The following is a 17,628-nucleotide window of genomic DNA, read 5'->3' as shown; positions in this document are numbered from 1 at the left end:
TGATGTCTACTCATTACAGTAATTTGCCAATGGTCCCCAAATCTTTATAAACTTATTATAATTTCCTTTTTGCAAAGCAATAACTCTTTCCATTTTATATATGTGACATAGTGAATTCCACCAAAATGAATAATTAAGATTGGTATAATTTTTCCAGTTTTTGGTAATATGTTGGATGGCAACACCTGTCATTATCAATAAAAGTTTGTTATTGAAGAAATTTGACTTTTAGTTCTCATTGACATGCCGAACAGATTAGTATAAGATAAATCTATATTTTTCTAGAAGACAATTTATTTGAGACCAAATAGATTTCCAAAAGTTCATAATGCAAGGACAATAAAATATTAAATGATCCAACGTCCCCGCCTCCAAGTTACAGTGCCAGCATCTATTAGACATAGAGCTATCGAACTTTTGCCAAAACGCTCTATGTAACAGAAAAAACCAAATTTGTCTCATAGATGCGGAAACTGTACACCTTATTCTCCAAGACCAAATTCGTGGCCTTTGAGACACAGAAATATAATGCTTAATCTCAATGTTCCAAATGTCTCTAAGACCAGTTTTTGGTTTTTTATTCAAATATCCAGATAGTAATTTATACCACTGTGCGGCCTGGTGTCCTAGGAAATCCGCCTGAAAGCACAGGAACTTCATAGAATATTGTTTATTAAGAGTTTTCCATTCAGGGAACCCCACCTGAATAATCTGCTTCAGTTGCAACCACTTAAAACTCTGTGACTTATTAAAACCAAATCTATGTTGCAACTGTGAAAACTCAAGCAGTTTACCATTTGAAATAACATCATTTAGAGAACGAATACCTGCAATAATCCAATGCTTCAATAGGATTTGAGATCCGCCAGTTTGAATCTTGGAGTTTATCCATAAAGACTGATTTGTAGATTTACTTAATGGAATAAATTACTAACGTAGCGTAATATTTTCCAAGTATCAATTAATATTCTGTTCTCTTTATACTTCCTAGGCATTTTAATACTGAGAACATGAACAAGATGTAAAGGAAACAAGAGACACCATTCCAAATATAACCAATCCGGGGCATTTTCCATGAGTTCTGGGAGGACCCAATACATACCCTGGCATAAAATATAGGTTTGATGATACCTATAAAAATTTGGAAAATTTACCCCACCCTTCTCAATTGGCTTTTGTAGAAATACTAAAGCAATTCTAGGCCTTATACCCAGCCAAACAAATTTTGTAAGAATACCATTTAACTTTTTATAAAAGGACCCCTACTTCATTAAGATGTTAATTTTAGAAGGGCCATTCACATTTAAGATGTGCATAAACCGAGAATGAAATATTTATCTTGTATAAACATCTAAGTCGCCATTCAGAAGGGGACTACACTTCTATGTCCTAAAACATTGACATCAGGTGCTATACTCACTTTCATACAGACATGATTTTAATTTGAGGCAGTAACTGAGGAAATACAGCTCAGCAGTCAAATGTTCCCACTCTCTTGGGCTACGGAGAGAGTAAAATCTGTTAGGAACTCACCTCCGATGCCTTTTTTTGGACAGGTTTCGCCTACCGTTTTGAATTTGCAATGATCTGGAAGATGTAATACAGAGGGGGTTCAGCTCCTGAAGGAGACAGCAAAACAGTTCTGTCGGGCAAACTATGGACTTTCCTTTCAATACAGATAAGTCTAGTACTTTGGACATTTTAACATTTTATGTACTACTTTTTTCATTGTATTCACTGATAAATAGAATAAATTGAAAGTATTGTGCAGCTAACTGAAAATTGAAGACTTTTTCCATGAGAGGAGGGTGAACAACGCACATGTTTTTTCACTTTTTGTTTGGATTTGGATTGATTTTCTACTTCACATTATCACTAAAAGGTAGAGACATTATGATGTATAGGACGAACTCACTTGGGCTGCAGTGATTGTCCATATATGAGTTGTCAGCCCGGGAGACACTGTTGCAAATTTCATTTATTCATTACAGTTCCCCAGTACTGAGGTCTCTTCCATAGAAATTTATGTTAGGTTAAATACAGTATTTTACACTGTATCACCTTCCTCTCATTGGGTTAGTGAGAGGTGTTTCTCTCCCCATACATATTGCCGACTTTCTTGATATTTTACCCACTATCTTGGACCATCCCTACTTTCCAATCATTTTGGTTTTTCTGTTAAAGCACCTATAGAAAAATTTTCACTCATCAGGTTAGGAAAGAACATTTAGGGCTAGATTTGCTAAAGCATGTTTTAAGGGCCATAAAGTGACTTGTAGAGAATGACATGGGACAGAGCTTGCAAAGACGGGGACAGTGCACACCGTAAGTTGCATTATGGTTTATACAAAGTAATGAGATGCTTTACAAGCATTTCCATATTTTGCATCTCATTATGTAACATGCTGCAACATAAATATCGCCACAGTAAAGCAAGTCAAACTGTTAAAATACTAGGGCAAATTACATGAGTTAAAGCTCTATGGCATCTTGATAACTTCCTTTATCATAATTCTGTGAATAAGTTGAATCTTTTATTAAAGGGGGTACAGACTGAGGAATCCTGCTTCTGATTTACAAATAGCCCAAACTGAACTAGCCAATTCTGTATATTCTCTACAAGTTAGAAACCCATAATTCATTTCTGATACTTCCAGGTTTTAAAATGACTCTGCCTTGGGAACAGGAACAGAAAAGGAAAAAAATTGTTAAAATCGAATAAAAGGTTAAAGGAATAAAAACTCATATAAATTGTTATCAAAGCACAGACCCCCCCCCCCCAAAGGGTATTGCAATATCAACAAGTAGTCAGACCTGTTAATCTTTTGCTGGCCTGTAATCCACTGGATAATGTTACTAAACATAGCAAAACCCATGTGTAAGGAATAGGAGAGCCATCCAAGACTGTCTTATGATCAGGTATTTATAGTAAGCTGTTGATGAAAATGGATGCTATAGGGAATGAAGAGCTCCTTTCTAAAAAGAAAAAAAGAAGTCTAAATTGATAAATACTTTTTTTCAGATCTGACGTCTCTGATCAAAGAAAAAAAATATAAAGGTGAGCAAAATCATACTTGTTTGCTTTGGATTTTTGGTCTCTTATGAAAGTAGCAGGACTTACATAGACACTGTCTGTTATTGTATATCAATTTATTTTCCTAAAAAGCAGCATTAATCATGGTTTGTGTTTTTTTGGAGATGTAGTTCTCAATATTCTTTAATGATACGGCTTTTCAAAGCTTCAATATTGCAACTACACTCAATTACAAAGTATAAAAAGCCTTTAAAATGTGTCTCCTGGTTTTGAGGAAACACATGATCTGATGATCTCAGGGTGGCAAAACAAGTAGAAAAGACGGTAGTCAAAGCCAGGAAGATGCTTGGGTACATAAGGAGAGGAATGGCTAGTAGAAAAAGGTAGGTGATAATGCCATTGTATAAGTCTCTGGTGAGGCTCCATTTGGAATATTGTGTGCAATTTTGGAGATTGCACCTTCAAAAAGATATAACATAACATAACAAGCTCTATGTGGTTCACAAAAGCATAAAATATACAGTTGAATGAAGAAAATTAGTTACCCAAGTACTTAGCAAATACATATGTTTTTAAATGCCCCCTGAATTCTAGGTAAGTACTAGAAGTCACAATTAATTGATCCAAATCTTTACCCCATAACGCTGCCTGATAGGATAGTAGACGTTTACAGATGGAGTCAGAATTGGTTGTTGGTCTTTGTCATAAATCATAAGGGGACAGACAGAGAGATCTTAATATGTATACTCTAGAGGAAAGATGGGAGAAAGGCGATATAATAGAGATGTTTAAATATTTCCGTACGTTAATGTACAGGAGGTAAGTCTTTTTTCAAATGAAGGAAAACTCCGGAAGGAGAAGGCATAGGATGAAATTAAAAAGTTGATAGGCTCAGGAGTAATGTAAGGAAATACTTCTTTACAGTAAGGATGCTAGATGTGTGTAACAGTCTCCCCAGAGAGGTGGTGGTGATGAAGACTGTAGCTGTATTCAAGATAGCATGGGACAGGCATGTGGGATCTCTTAGGGGGAGGAGGAGATAATGGATGTTGTGGATGGGAAAACTAGATTGGCCGTTCAGCCTGTATCTGCCATCGTGTTTCTATGTTTTTATAACCCCAGAGCTGAGGGTGATGATTTGTAGTCCCATCAGAAGCTGATATTTATTTATTTAAAAATTATTTATAACCCACTTATCCACAAATCTAAGTAGTTACTGTTAGTAGTTATATGTTAGTTAGACATGTTAGATATGTTATTAGTGTTTCATTATACAGAATTTAAGGAGTGGAATTGTCAAAATAAGACTGGTGAATACAAACTTGTACAAAACTGTCCTTTTATTCATCCAATGGTTCAAATGGCTTTATTTATCCAATAACACGACTCGACATATACATGTTTCAACCTAACCGGCCTGCCTCAGCAGTCTACAAATATTTGTATACACACACATTAATAACATAAAAATGCAACAGATCACAAATGCAAACACATATATATAAATAAGCATAAATACATATTAACACACCAAAAATGCATATATAACAAAATTCCATATATAAAAAATACATATATAAAAGTTCTAATGATACATTTTTTCCCCCAATTCTTTATTCTTTTTTAAGATGTACAATAAGTGTAGTTCTAATGATACATTTAAAAAAACTTTTATGATGAATCACTGTAGATTTAATAAAATTTAAAACCAATGCATTAAAATCTAAAATATTGTAATGAAGAGTTAAAAACAACCTATAAGTGAAATATATATAAATCAATACATAAACACGGTACTTTCTGTATAATTACATATAGTGTAAAATGTAGAGATAAGAGATTGAAAACTTGAACAACTAAGACAAATGTTGGAAGAGAGAATGAAAAAAATAATTAATAAATAAGATAGTGCACAGTCAAAGAAGGGGGGGGGAGGAACAAAAAATACAACCAGATGACAAAAGCAAACATATAGAATGAAATCATTAGATAAAGAACCAATTAATTAAAAATGATTAATTTAAAAAGTTGTTAAGCAATAATACACAGAAGTTCGTTTCTTTCAAAATGTTCATCAAAGTTTTCTTTTTGAAAGAAACGAACTTCTGATAACCAGCCAACATGGTTTCTGCAAGGGGAGATCGTGCCTAACGAATTTATTACACTTCTTCGAAGGAATTAACAAACGGATGGACAAAGGAAACCCCATAGACATCATATATCTAGATTGTGGTTTTCCTTCCATTAGTGTTTCATTAAATATTTGTTATGCTAACATTCATATTTAAAAATGACTTCATTTCACTGCAGGTTTTATAGTACAATCTTATTGTTTCATATATCTACCTAATTTACCTAATTGGATAATTAGCAAACTGTAATAATAATAATAATCTGACTAATCTGTGCAAATTAACCCCCACTTTTATCAGGTCCGTTTAGGGTTTTTTTTATCGCCGACTGCAGTGGTAAAAGCTCTGATATTCATAGAATTCCTATCAGTAACGAGTAAACGAGTAAAGTTTATTCTTTTTCCTTAGGGGATAATATATAGAAATGGGATGGGATGGGAGGGATAGGGAGGGAAAAATATTGTAAATATTTGTTATGAAAAATAAGGAGATATATGTAATAGGATGGGATATTTATTGTTGTGCATTACTGGGTATAATAAAATGTTTAAAGTGTTTGAGGAAGAAGGATCAAGTGTTTGAAGTGTTTGAGGAAGATCAAGTGTTTAAAGGATCAAGTGTTTAAAGTGTTTGAGGAAGAATGATCAAGGACGGCATTTGCGAGCACATCGAGAGAAATGGCCTACTGAGAACAAGCCAGCACGGATTCTATAAGGGAAGGTCATGCCTAACAAACCTTCTGTACTTCTTTGAGGGAATAAGCAGTCGGGTGGACAATGGGGAACCCATAGACATCATTTACCTCGATTTTCAAAAGGCTTTCGACAAGGTACCACATGAAAGGCTGCTTAGGAAGCTGTGGAACCACGGGGTGGGAGGGGATGTGCACAGATGGATCAAGCACTGGTTGTCGGGTAGACTGCAGAGGGTCGGAGTAAAGGGCCAATATTCTGACTGGCGGGGAGTCATGAGCGGTGTGCCACAGGGATCGGTGCTGGGGCCGTTACTCTTCAACATATTCATCAATGACCTAGAAAAGGAGGCAAAGTGCGAGGTTATAAAATTTACAGACGATACCAAACTGTGCGGCAGAGTTAGGTCCAGGGAGGAGTGTGAGGACCTGCAAAGGGACCTGGACAAGCTGGAAGACTGGGCAAACAAATGGCAAATGCGCTTTAACGTGGAAAAATGTAAGGTCATGCATATAGGGAAAAAGAATCCGTTGTTCAACTACAAATTGGGGGGGGGCATTGTTGGGAGACAGCGGTCTTGAGAGGGATTTGGGTGTGCTGGTGGATGCATCACTGAAGCCATCTGCACAGTGCGCAGCAGCCTCAAAAAAAGCCAACAGGATGCTGGGCATCATAAAGAGGGGCATAACAACCAGGACGCGGGAAGTCATCATGCCATTGTATCGAGCGATGGTGCGTCCACATCTGGAATACTGCGTTCAATATTGGTCGCCATACCTCAAGAAGGACATGGCGGTACTTGAGAGAGTCCAAAGGAGAGCAACCAACTGGTAAGAGGGCTGGAACATTGCCCATACGCCGAGAGGTTGGATAGGCTGGGGCTCTTCTCTCTGGAAAAAAGGAGGCTCAGGGGAGATATGATAGAGACCTTCAAGATCATGAGGGGCATGGAGAGGGTGGATAGGGACAGATTCTTCAGACTGAAGAGGACAACAGGTACGAGGGGGCATTCGGAGAAACTGAAGGGAGATAGGTTCAAAACAAATGCAAGGAAGTTTTTTTTCACCCAAAGGGTCGTGGACACTTGGAATGCACTACCGGAGGAAGTGATCAGGCAGAGTACGGTACAAGGATTCAAACAGGGAATGGACGGATTCCTGAGGGATAAAGGGATCGTGGGATACTGAGAGAGGTGCTGGGATGTATCACAGGTATAGAAAGCTAACCAGGTAATAAGTATAGAAACCCAACCAGGTCGTGCATGTGCAAGACTGGAGGGTTAGGACTTCGATGGGAAGCTAGGACTTAAATGGGAAACCAGGGTGGCAAGGGGACCCCCTCTGGGGATTCAGACAGGTCTTGACCTGTTTGGGCCGCCGCGGGAGCGGACTGCTGGGCAGGATGGACCTGTGGTCTGACCCGGCGGAGGCACTGCTTATGTTCTTATGTTAAGGATGGGGGGTGGGACAGATTTCATGTCAGATTAATTGTATTATCAAAAAGGGATGTATAATTATATATAAATTTGGAAGGAATATTTTATTGATATGGAAAAGGGTGGGAGGTGGGGGGGGGAATAAAAACATGTATAATAATATTGTTTAAGAATGCCAAGTGTGTTATGTAAATTAATTGTAATAATACTGTACACTTGTTGAAAGAAATAAAAAGGAATAAAGATTTAAAAAAAAAAAAAGAATTCCTATCAGCGTCAGAGCTTTTAACACCACAACCAGCAATAAAAAAAACTAACGTGGCTTGATAAAAGGGGGGAGAGAGGGTAAAAGACAAGCACCTTAATTCATTTTGGGCCCCAGAAGTAGGTAGTGACTTGTTCAAGGTCACAAACAAAGTCTATGGCAGACAATAGTCATGAACACACATTCCATGACATCTAAATCTTAAGTCAGTTATCTAACTTCCACCTCCCTCCACTGTTGCTTTTGTTCTTTTGATGGCAGATCAGGTTTTGTGCATTGTTGACAACACCTGACAACAATGTTTTTGCTTCTTCAACACTTTCAGGTATATCTTACAGATTTTTGTCTGCTGATCATGAAAATCATGTTTAAAATTACGTATCATGTACAGTTTTAACAAAAAAGTACATTTTTACAATTTCTTGTTATACTTTCAGGCTAATGCAATTAATTCTTAGCCTAATTCTTAATATAGTTTTTTTTGCTCACCTTATGCCTTGCTGGATATAGTGTGGGCATCTCCAGGCATACATTCAGGGCAGTTTGCAAAACGTCCATGGAAATGATGTATGCCTGGGCATGCTTGTACATGGGCTTGATGGATGCTATATAAAAGCATATGAAAACATGGAACTGCCGTTAAAGCATATCCAGTACACAAAATACAACTGGAGCATCTGCAGTGATCTTAAAATAGTAGCTCTACTACTTGGAACGCAGCTTGGATATACCAAGTACTGTTTTATTTGTGAATGGGACAACGGTGCTAAGAAGTTGCATTACATTCAAAAGGCCACTCTATAAGAATTTGGTTCCAGGACAGAAAAATGTGGTACACTTGTTGACCTGACAAAGATATTTTTGCCTCCTGTTCACATAAAACTTGGGCTGATGAAAAATTTTGTACAAGCGATGAACAAGGAAGGCAAAGGTTTTCTTTATTTAAGACAGATGTTTTCAAGAATAACTGACACCAAGATTAAGGAAGACATTTTTGTCAGTCCACAGATCAGACACCTCATCAATGACGAGAGATATGAAGATCTGTTAGTCACATCAGAGAAAGTTACCTGGAAAGCATTCAAGGATGTCATTGAGAATTTTCTTGGCAGTTACAGAGTACCAAACTATATTCAATTGGTTGAAAACTTCTTAAAGCATACAAAACCATGAAGTGCAACATGTCACTGAAGATGCACTTTCTTTTTTTTTTTTAATTTCTTTATTCATTTTTAAACTTACATCAAGTGTACAGTAAATATCAAACAAGATGGATCAAGCACTGGTTGTCGGGCAGACTGCAGAGGGTCGGAGTAAAGGGTCAATATTCTGACTGGCGGGGAGTCACGAGTGGTGTACCACAGGGGTCGGTGCTGGGGCCATTACTCTTTAACATATTTATCAATGACCTGGAAAAGGAGGCAAAGTGCGAGGTTATAAAATTTGCAGACGATACCAAACTGTGCGGCAGAGTTAGGACCAGGGAGGAGTGTGAGGATCTACAAAGAGACCTGGACAAGCTAGAAGACTGGGCAAACAAATGGCAAATGCGCTTTAACGTGGACAAATGCAAGGTCATGCATATAGGGAAAAAGAACCCGTTGTTCAACTACAAATTGGGGGGGGTATTGTTGGGAGACAGCAGACTTGAGAGAGACTTGGGTGTGCTGGTGGATGCATCACTGAAGCCATCTGCACAGTGCGCAGCAGCCTCGAAAAAAGCCAACAGGATGCTTGGCATCATAAAGAAGGGCATAACAACCAGAACGCGGGAAGTCATCATGCCATTGTATCGAGCGATGGTGCGTCCACATCTGGAATACTGCGTTCAGTATTGGTCGCCGCACCTCAAGAAGGACATGGCGGTACTTGAGAGAGTCCAAAGGAGAGCAACGAAAATGGTAAAAGGGCTGGAACACTGCCCATACGCCGAGAGGTTGGATAGGCTGGGGCTCTTCTCTCTGGAAAAGAGGAGGCTCAGGGGAGATATGATAGAGACCTTCAAGATCATGAGGGGCATAGAGAGGGTGGATAGGGACAGATTCTTCAGACTGAAGGGGACAACAGGTACGAGGGGGCATTCGGAGAAACTGAAGGGAGATAGGTTCAGAACAAACGCAAGGAAGTTTTTTTTCACCCAAAGGGTCGTGGACACTTGGAATGCGCTACCGGAGGAAGTGATCAGGCAGAATACGGTACAGGGATTCAAACAGGGATTGGACGGATTCCTGAAGGATAAAGGGATCGTGGGATACTGAGGGAGGAGCTGGGATGTAACACAAGTATAGAAAGCTAACCAGGTAATGAGTATAGAAACCAAACCAGGTCGTGCATGTGCAAGACCGGAGGGTTAGGACCTCGATAGGAAGACAGGATTTAAATGAGAAACCAAGGTGGCAAGGGAGCCCCTTCTGGTGATACAGACAGGTCGTGACCTGTTTGGGCCGCCGCGGGAGCGGACTGCTGGGCGGGATGGACCTGTGGTCTGACCCGGCAGAGGCACTGCTTATGTTCTTATGTTCTAATTATAATACAACATCACTTGAAAAGTCTTCAATATCATACACCAAGAAGATTTAACCCCCACCCCCTTCCCAAATTCATGTACAACTAATATATACCAAATGAAAGATGCACTTTCTACATTCACACTTGAACTTCTTCCCTGCAAAACCTGGTGCAGTCAGTGATGAACATGACAAAAGGTTTCACCAGGACATTGCTACTATGGAAAAAAGATATCTGGGCAACTGGAATCCATCAATGCTGGGTGACTACTGTTGGACAATGCAATGAGATGCACCGGACACTGAGTACAAACAAAAATCAGCAGGAAAACACTTTTAGCCACAGTGAACTATCACAGCATATCAGAAACTTTGTGCATTAAAGATACCATCGTGTTTCTCAAAGTTTCTACATGATACAGTCAGTGGGAAATTATATTTGTCTTTAATTTGAGGAAGTCTACAATAATCACCAGTTTGTTTAAAGGAAGCAAAACTTTTGAAAAAATTTGTTCATTGTAATATGTTGTTAGAATTCATTTTGTTCATCTGATTATTTTTTTTCATGCTCTAACTTAAAATTACATAGTGCTACCTTGTTAGGAATATGTACTTTGCAAGTAAATTAACACAGGAGCTAAATTAGAAAAAGTTTATGCTTGTTTATATTTCTTAGAGATTTATTATACTGTAAACAAGTGAACAGGGTACATATTGATGATATAGACCTTAAGATAGGACCTATATGAACAAACCTTTTATTTCTTTAGGCTTCACTGAGTTTCTTTTCTGTACTAGGTAACTGCGGCAACAACAGTTCAGTGAAGCTCAGAATTAATTTGGAGTTTGGTTTTGTTTCATTAGCATGCATAATTCTACAAGTTATGACGATGATCTCGGTGATGATATTGCCACACAATACGTTATTCAGCAAAGTCTACAGGACATCTATAAGAGAGATACTACCACTAATGATATGGAGAACTACAGGTAAGCACACACGTCTAGCATGACAGTGGACTCTAAGGTAGACATGAACTGATTTACTGAAGTTCTTTAATGCTTACATCTTTAATTTAAGTTCTCGACAATGGTCGAGGTAGGTTGGTCTTTAATATTTATGGAGGAAGTGATGAGTTAGTCACATACAGCCTGAAATATTTATTTGCTGAAATTGGCACAATGACTTTTATACAAGGGATCCAATATTACAATAAAAAAGGCAGAGATCCTAAATATTTGCTCTCCAATTTGAGCCTTTTATATCCATCCTTTTTCTGTTGTGACACACCATAAGGGCAATATTCATGTATGTGACACACTGGACACCAAAATTTAGAAAGAATGCTATATTTGAAGCTTCAGTGTTGATTTAATAAAGTTTTTGTGTAATATAAGACTTGTAGTACTGTATTTCAATTTCTGTCTATATTGAAGTGTCTTGTTATTTCCTCACAACTGTTACAGGAATATAATTTGGCATTCTCCTTTTGTACAGCTACCTTTTCCTGAGTCCTGAACATGAAAAAATAGTTGCAGCGATACGGGCAGGTAAGTATTAACAGATATCGAAAGTACCGATTTTTATCTAAACTATATGAATAAACACCGAGGTCATTCTTTCAGAGGAAATTATACATTTTGCTGCATAGGCAGCGGAATAGGATGGGTCACAAGGGTGATGGCCCTACCAGTATTTTGCCCTTCTAGTATTAGGAACTAGGATGTTAGGGACTAACTAGTGAGCTAATTAAATTAAATTTGCTGATGACACAAAGTTGTTCAAAGTTGTTAAATTGCAAGAGGACTTGAGACTGGAAGACTGGGCATCAAAATGGCTGATGTTGTTTAATGTGCAAAGTTATGTATGTGGGGAAAAAGGAACCCGAACTATAGCTACATGATGCAAGGCTCTATGTTGGGAGTCACTGCTCAGGAAAAGGATCTAGGTGTCATTGTTGAGGATACATTAAAACCCTCAGCTCAATGTGCGGCAGCAGCTAAGAAAGCAAATTGAATGTTAGGAATTATCAGGAAAATAATGGAAAACAAAGATGAAAACATTATAATGCCCTTGTATCATTCTATGATATGGCCACACCTCAAATACTGTGTGCAATTCTGGTTGCCATATCTCAAAAATGATTTCCAGTGCAATAGGTGTGTCATTCTGGATAAGCGGGTTATCTCCCCATGGACGCAAGCCATATGCAGAAGGAATCCACGCTAGATTTTTTCTGTGACCCTCCTACTTCACCGGGAGTTCTACTGCCACCTGCAGTTTTTTCCTTCTGAACGCAAGCTGGAAGGCGTGTTTTTGTTCTGGTCTCCCTTTTTCTTATTTTATTTGGAGTTTTCTAATTTTATTCAGTGTTTTTGGTGCTCAGAGCCTTCCATCTTCAGTGTCTGCTCTGCCTGTGTGGATAAGAAGCAGACTGAGGTTTGTAGCTGACAGGACAATTCGTGGTGGTAACTGTTAGCCAGCCTGCACAAGTATTTTTGGAGCTTGGGGCCATCCCCGCTTGCTGTCCCTCACCTACTGCTTAGCAGGAGTTTGAATGCAGGCTGTTAGGCATCCATTGGAGGCTCAGCAGTGTCTTGCAGGATACCGGCTGCATTTTTTGCCTCCCCTCTTCTGGTAGCACATCTGTCAGTCCACGAGAGTGGGGGTACGGTCAGATGTCATGTCTGGCAGCCCAACATCACCTTTGAAGAAACAACTTCCAGCATGAGAAAGTGACTCTTCTCATTTCCTGTTACTGTAAAGAGCTGAAGCAAGCTGAGGCACATTGCTAGCACAGGTCACAGTGAGTAAGGCTGTTTTAGTCTGTGAGGTAAAGGGGCAGTCTGAAATTTACATTATTAAGGTTTCTGTATGTGTACCCCTCCTTAAAAAAATCCTAAAATCACCAGTTTTAAACTTTGAAAAGCTTGTTATTTTAGCGATTTTAAATGCAAAAATCTTGCTGGTGGCCATCTTCAAATTTTTAGTGATAATTTTTTCAAAAGTGCCCTGCACTTCCAGAACTAAAATTTTACCTCAAAACCAGTTGGGATACAGTCCTTGCACTCTTCTACCCCAGTTTCATACCAGGGTTGTACAAATTTTGCCCTAGGAGTGTCCTTATGCGGCTCGAAGAGCCAGCATAACCTCTCCTCCACATGCTCAGCTGACAAAAAGGGTGGCTAGCCCTTTGGGGCGGCCTTTTCTATTCTTGGGGCCTGGAAGTAGTGACTGTTCCACACGAAAGGACGTAGATGCTCCACAGCTCAAGAAGTGCAAATTACAGTCAGCACAGGGTGATTCCTCACTCCCTGGACTGGCTTTCTTCTCAGAATTAATGACCATTTTTATGGAAAACATGTCAGATTTGCTTCATCAAGCTATAGCCTCTCAGGGAGCATCTGCTTCACCATCTGCTGCTACTCAGGATTTGTGCCTATGCTGAAACATGGAAGACTTTCCAGCATTGATGTGCCCAAGAACATGTGGAGCCATTTTCAGCTCCTGTTTCAGTGGTGTTAGCTTTTCTCCAAGCTGGCCTTTGGGTTCAAGTAGCAGAGCTCTCTTGTTTCAGGGCTTGGGACGGCAAACCTATGCTGGCTTCTCATCCAGACATAACCAGATTTCTGAAGGGTGCTTTCCATGGTGCAGTTCCTAGCATCCACCAATCAAACCACCTTTCCCTTCATGGGACCTTAAAGTGGTTCTGCGAGATCTCATCAAACCTCCATTTGAGCTGCTGGAGGAGTGTCCCTCTTGGACTTAATGCTAAAGGCAGTTTTTCTGGTAGCAGTAACCTCATCAAGATGAGTCTCGGAGCTCCAGCCTCTTTCTTGTAGAAAGCTTTTCCTTAAAATATCAGACACTGGATACTGCGTACTATTCCTTCTTTTTTGCTGAAGGTGGTTTTGGTGTTTTATGCTAATCAGGAAGTCCGTTTACCTGTATTCTAACCTACAGGTTCTAAAAACCAGGACCATATTTTGAAGAAGTTGGATGTGTAATGAGTACGTCTGATTAAAGAACACATCGATGAACATCTGGAAAGAAACGAACTTTTGAAAACAACCCAACATGGTTTCTGCAGGGGGAGATCGTGCCTAACGAACTTATTGCACTTCTTTGAAGGAATTAACAAACGGATGGACAGAGGAGACCCCATAGACATCATATACCTTGATTTCCAAAAAGCCTTTGACAAGGTGCCTCACGAACGTCTACTCCGGAAACTGAAGAACCATGGAGTGGACGGAGACGTACATAGATGGATCAGAAACTGGTTGGCGGGTAGGAAACAGAGGGTAGGGGTGAAGGGCCGCTACTCAGACTGGATGGGGGTCACGAGTGGTGTTCCGCAGGGCTCAGTGCTCGGGCCGCTGCTATTTAATATATTCATAAATGATCTAGAAACAGGCACGAAGTGTGAGATAATAAAATTTGCGGACGATACAAAACTATTTAGTGGAGCTGGGACTAAAGAGGAATGCGAAGAATTGCAAAGGGATTTGAACAAATTGGGGGAATGGGCGGCGAGATGGCAGATGAAGTTCAACGTTGAGAAATGTAAAGTATTGCATGTTGGAAACAGAAACCCGAGGTACAATTATACGATGGGAGGGATATTATTGAATGAGAGCAACCAAGAAAGGGACTTGGGGGTAATGGTGGACATGACAATGAAGCCGACGGCACAGTGCGCAACAGCCGCTAAAAAAGCAAATAGAATGCTAGGCATAATCAAGAAGGGTATTACAACAAGGACAAAAGAAGTTATCCTGCCATTGTATCGGGCGATGGTGCGCCCGCATCTGGAATACTGCGTCCAATATTGGTCTCCGTACCTTAAGAAGGATATGGCGTTACTCGAGAGGGTTCAGAGGAGAGCGACACGCTTGATAAAAGGGATGGAAAACCTCTCATACGCTGAGAGATTGGAGAAACTGGGTCTCTTTTCCCTGGAGAAGAGGAGACTTAGAGGAGATATGATAGAGACTTATAAGATCATGAAGGGCATAGAGAGAGTAGAGAAGGACAGATTCTTCAAACTTTCGAAAAATAAAAGAACAAGAGGACACTTGGAAAAGTTGAAAGGGGACAGATTTAAAACGAATGCTAGGAAGTTCTTCTTTACCCAACGAGTGGTGGACACCTGGAATGCGCTTCCAGAGGGAGTAATAGGGCAGGGTACAGTACAGGGGTTTAAGAAAGGATTGGACAATTTCCTGCTGGAAAAGGGGATAGAGGGGTATAAATAGAGGATTACTGCACAGGTCCTGGACCTGTTGGGCCGCCGCGTGAGCGGACTGCTGGGCATGATGGACCTCAGGTCTGACCCAGCAGAGGCATTGCTTATGTTCTTATGTTCTTATGTTATTTAGAGGTCACTAATGAATTTAGACTCTGATCATTTGTTCGTGCTGACTTGCTCATTCAACTAAGTGAGGGGTACCTGCTTCCAAGGCCACGATTTCCAGATGGATCCGTAAGGCCATTTTGTCAGCCTACATTATTTGTGGGAAGGCACATTCGACTATGAGCATAGGTTCGTCGTGGGACAAAGCTAGGGCAGTCTCTACTAAGGAGATTTGTAGGGTAGCAACTTGGTCCACCCTGCATACGTTTACCAAATTTTACAGGGTGGATGTTGCGGTACATGAGGGTCCTCAGTTTTATAGGCCACCCTAGATTTCTGGGACTGCTTTTGTATGTCCTGCTTGTCCAGAACACGCACAAAATCGACTTTGCTCCAGCATTTACTTCAGAGTTTTCAATCATCCATAATTTTGTACCCACGATTTGAGTGGATCTCTTTTTGTGGACCAATCTATTCGTATCAACCACGAGATTTTTAAGACTCCTGAGGGAAGCCATCTGGGCCGAAACATGTACATGTCAAGTCATTGAGTTACTTTTTGAAACACACATGAGTCCACCAGTCTATATAGGACATTTCCACTTCTTTTCTTGCTGCTTGTCCAGAATGACAGACCTATTGCACTAGAAAAAGAGGTTATGTCCTTACCTTGATAATATCTTTTCCAGTAGATAGGTGTGTCATTCTGGACCCCTGCCCTTTCCTTCCTACTCCTGCCTACTGTCTCATTCTGTTTCTCCAAAGCTGTATCTTGGATGCCAGTCAACCCTTTGGCCCTGAAGAATTCTGTATAATATGTTAGTGGCTACAGGGGTACTACCTTAGCTCCTTTGATGCTTCTGTTGGCAGTTAATTCTTCAAGATTTGTTCATGTGTTATCAGATTTGAGCAGAACAGTTATTTGTTGGGAAGTTTCCCATTTTTTCCTTACCTCACATAATTTTGATGGAGCTCTTCAATGCTTGGGTACTAACTGTAGGTTGCAGTAGAGCTCCAGGTGAAGTAGGAGGGTTACAGAAAAAAAATTTGGAGTGGATTCCTTCTGAATATGGCTCACAGCTTGTCTAGATTGACACAACCTTCTACTGGAAAAGATATTATCTTGGTAAGGACATAATCTCTTTATAGTGGAATTAGAAAAGGTACAAAGAAAGGTGAAGAAAATGATAAAAGGAATAGGATGACTTCCCTTTGAGGAAAGGCTGAAGTGGCTAAGGCTCTTCAGATTGGAGAAGAGATGGCTCAGGGGTGATATGATAGAGGTGTATAAAATACTGAATGGAGTGGAAAGGGTAGATGTAAATCACTTGTTTAGTCTTTCCAAAAATACTAGGACTAGGAGACATGAGATGAAGCTATTGAGTAATAAATTTAAAACAAACTAGAGAAAATATTTCTTCAGACGTGTAATTAAACTCTGGAATTTGTTGCCGGAAAATGTGGTGAAATCAGCAGGGTTTAAAAAAGGTACAAAATGGAAATTATAAAAGTTTTATTAAAATATTACATTAACATTGTTTTGTAATGAATAAACACCATTTTTCTTTTGAAGATAAATTATTTAAGGAAGGGTGGGGGGAGGGTTTGTACACTTGAAGAGAGGGTAAAATGAATTAAGAAGAATAGTGTTGGGAGGGCGGGTGGGTTATGGATTTATATATATATATACAATTGTTATTGTCTTGATGGATTTATCAAGTGTTGTTTTTGAGCCTATGTATGATTTTTCTTGTACACTTGTTGAATGATTAAAAAGGAATAAAGAATTAAAAAAAATAAAATAAAAAAAAAAAATAAAAAAAGGTTTGGATAATTTTCTAAAAGAGAAATTCATAGGCCATTATTGAGATTGCTTGAGGAAATCCACTGCTTATTCCTAGGATAAGCAGCATAGAATCTGTTTTTCTACTTGAAATCTAGCTAGGTTCTTGGGACCTTGGTTGGCCACTGTTGGAAACAGGATACTGGACTTGAAGGACCTTTGGTCTGTCCCAGTATGGCAATTCTTATATTCTTAGGGCAAGGAACAGAGCATGCCAAATCAAAGGATATTCCACCTGCACGTGATTTACCATCAGCTAGGAAGCATATAACTTCTCTATACAAAGATATTAAAAGGCTATATGGATACTGCTGGGCAGAAAATTGTCTTAACTGCCCCAGCACTATCTATATAGTGAAAAGG

General features: G+C 39.5%; 1 protein-coding gene across 4 annotated transcripts in view; it reads left to right on the top strand.

Annotated features, from left to right (window-relative positions):
• The first annotated feature begins 2,927 nt into the window (after nt 1-2,927).
• Nucleotides 2,928-17,628, top strand: part of ASB14 (ankyrin repeat and SOCS box containing 14) — a 94,025-nt gene continuing 79,324 nt past the window's right edge. For 3 of the 4 annotated variants that reach the window (XM_033925886.1, XM_033925887.1, XM_033925884.1), the window contains exons 1-3: nt 2,932-3,058; nt 10,864-11,055; nt 11,564-11,616. In XM_033925886.1, the coding sequence (XP_033781777.1) occupies nt 10,931-11,055; nt 11,564-11,616 (178 nt within the window). In that variant the 5' untranslated portion in view covers nt 2,932-3,058; nt 10,864-10,930. Of the gene's footprint in view, nt 3,059-10,863; nt 11,056-11,563; nt 11,617-17,628 lie in introns of all 4 variants that reach the window. The other variant, XM_033925885.1, reaches the window with a different exon arrangement.

Source organism: Geotrypetes seraphini, chromosome 17 (assembly GCF_902459505.1).
Source record: "Geotrypetes seraphini chromosome 17, aGeoSer1.1, whole genome shotgun sequence".
Taxonomy (NCBI): domain Eukaryota; kingdom Metazoa; phylum Chordata; class Amphibia; order Gymnophiona; family Dermophiidae; genus Geotrypetes; species Geotrypetes seraphini.
Note: the sequence above shows the minus strand (reverse complement) of the source record. Positions and strands in the feature narration are given on the sequence as shown.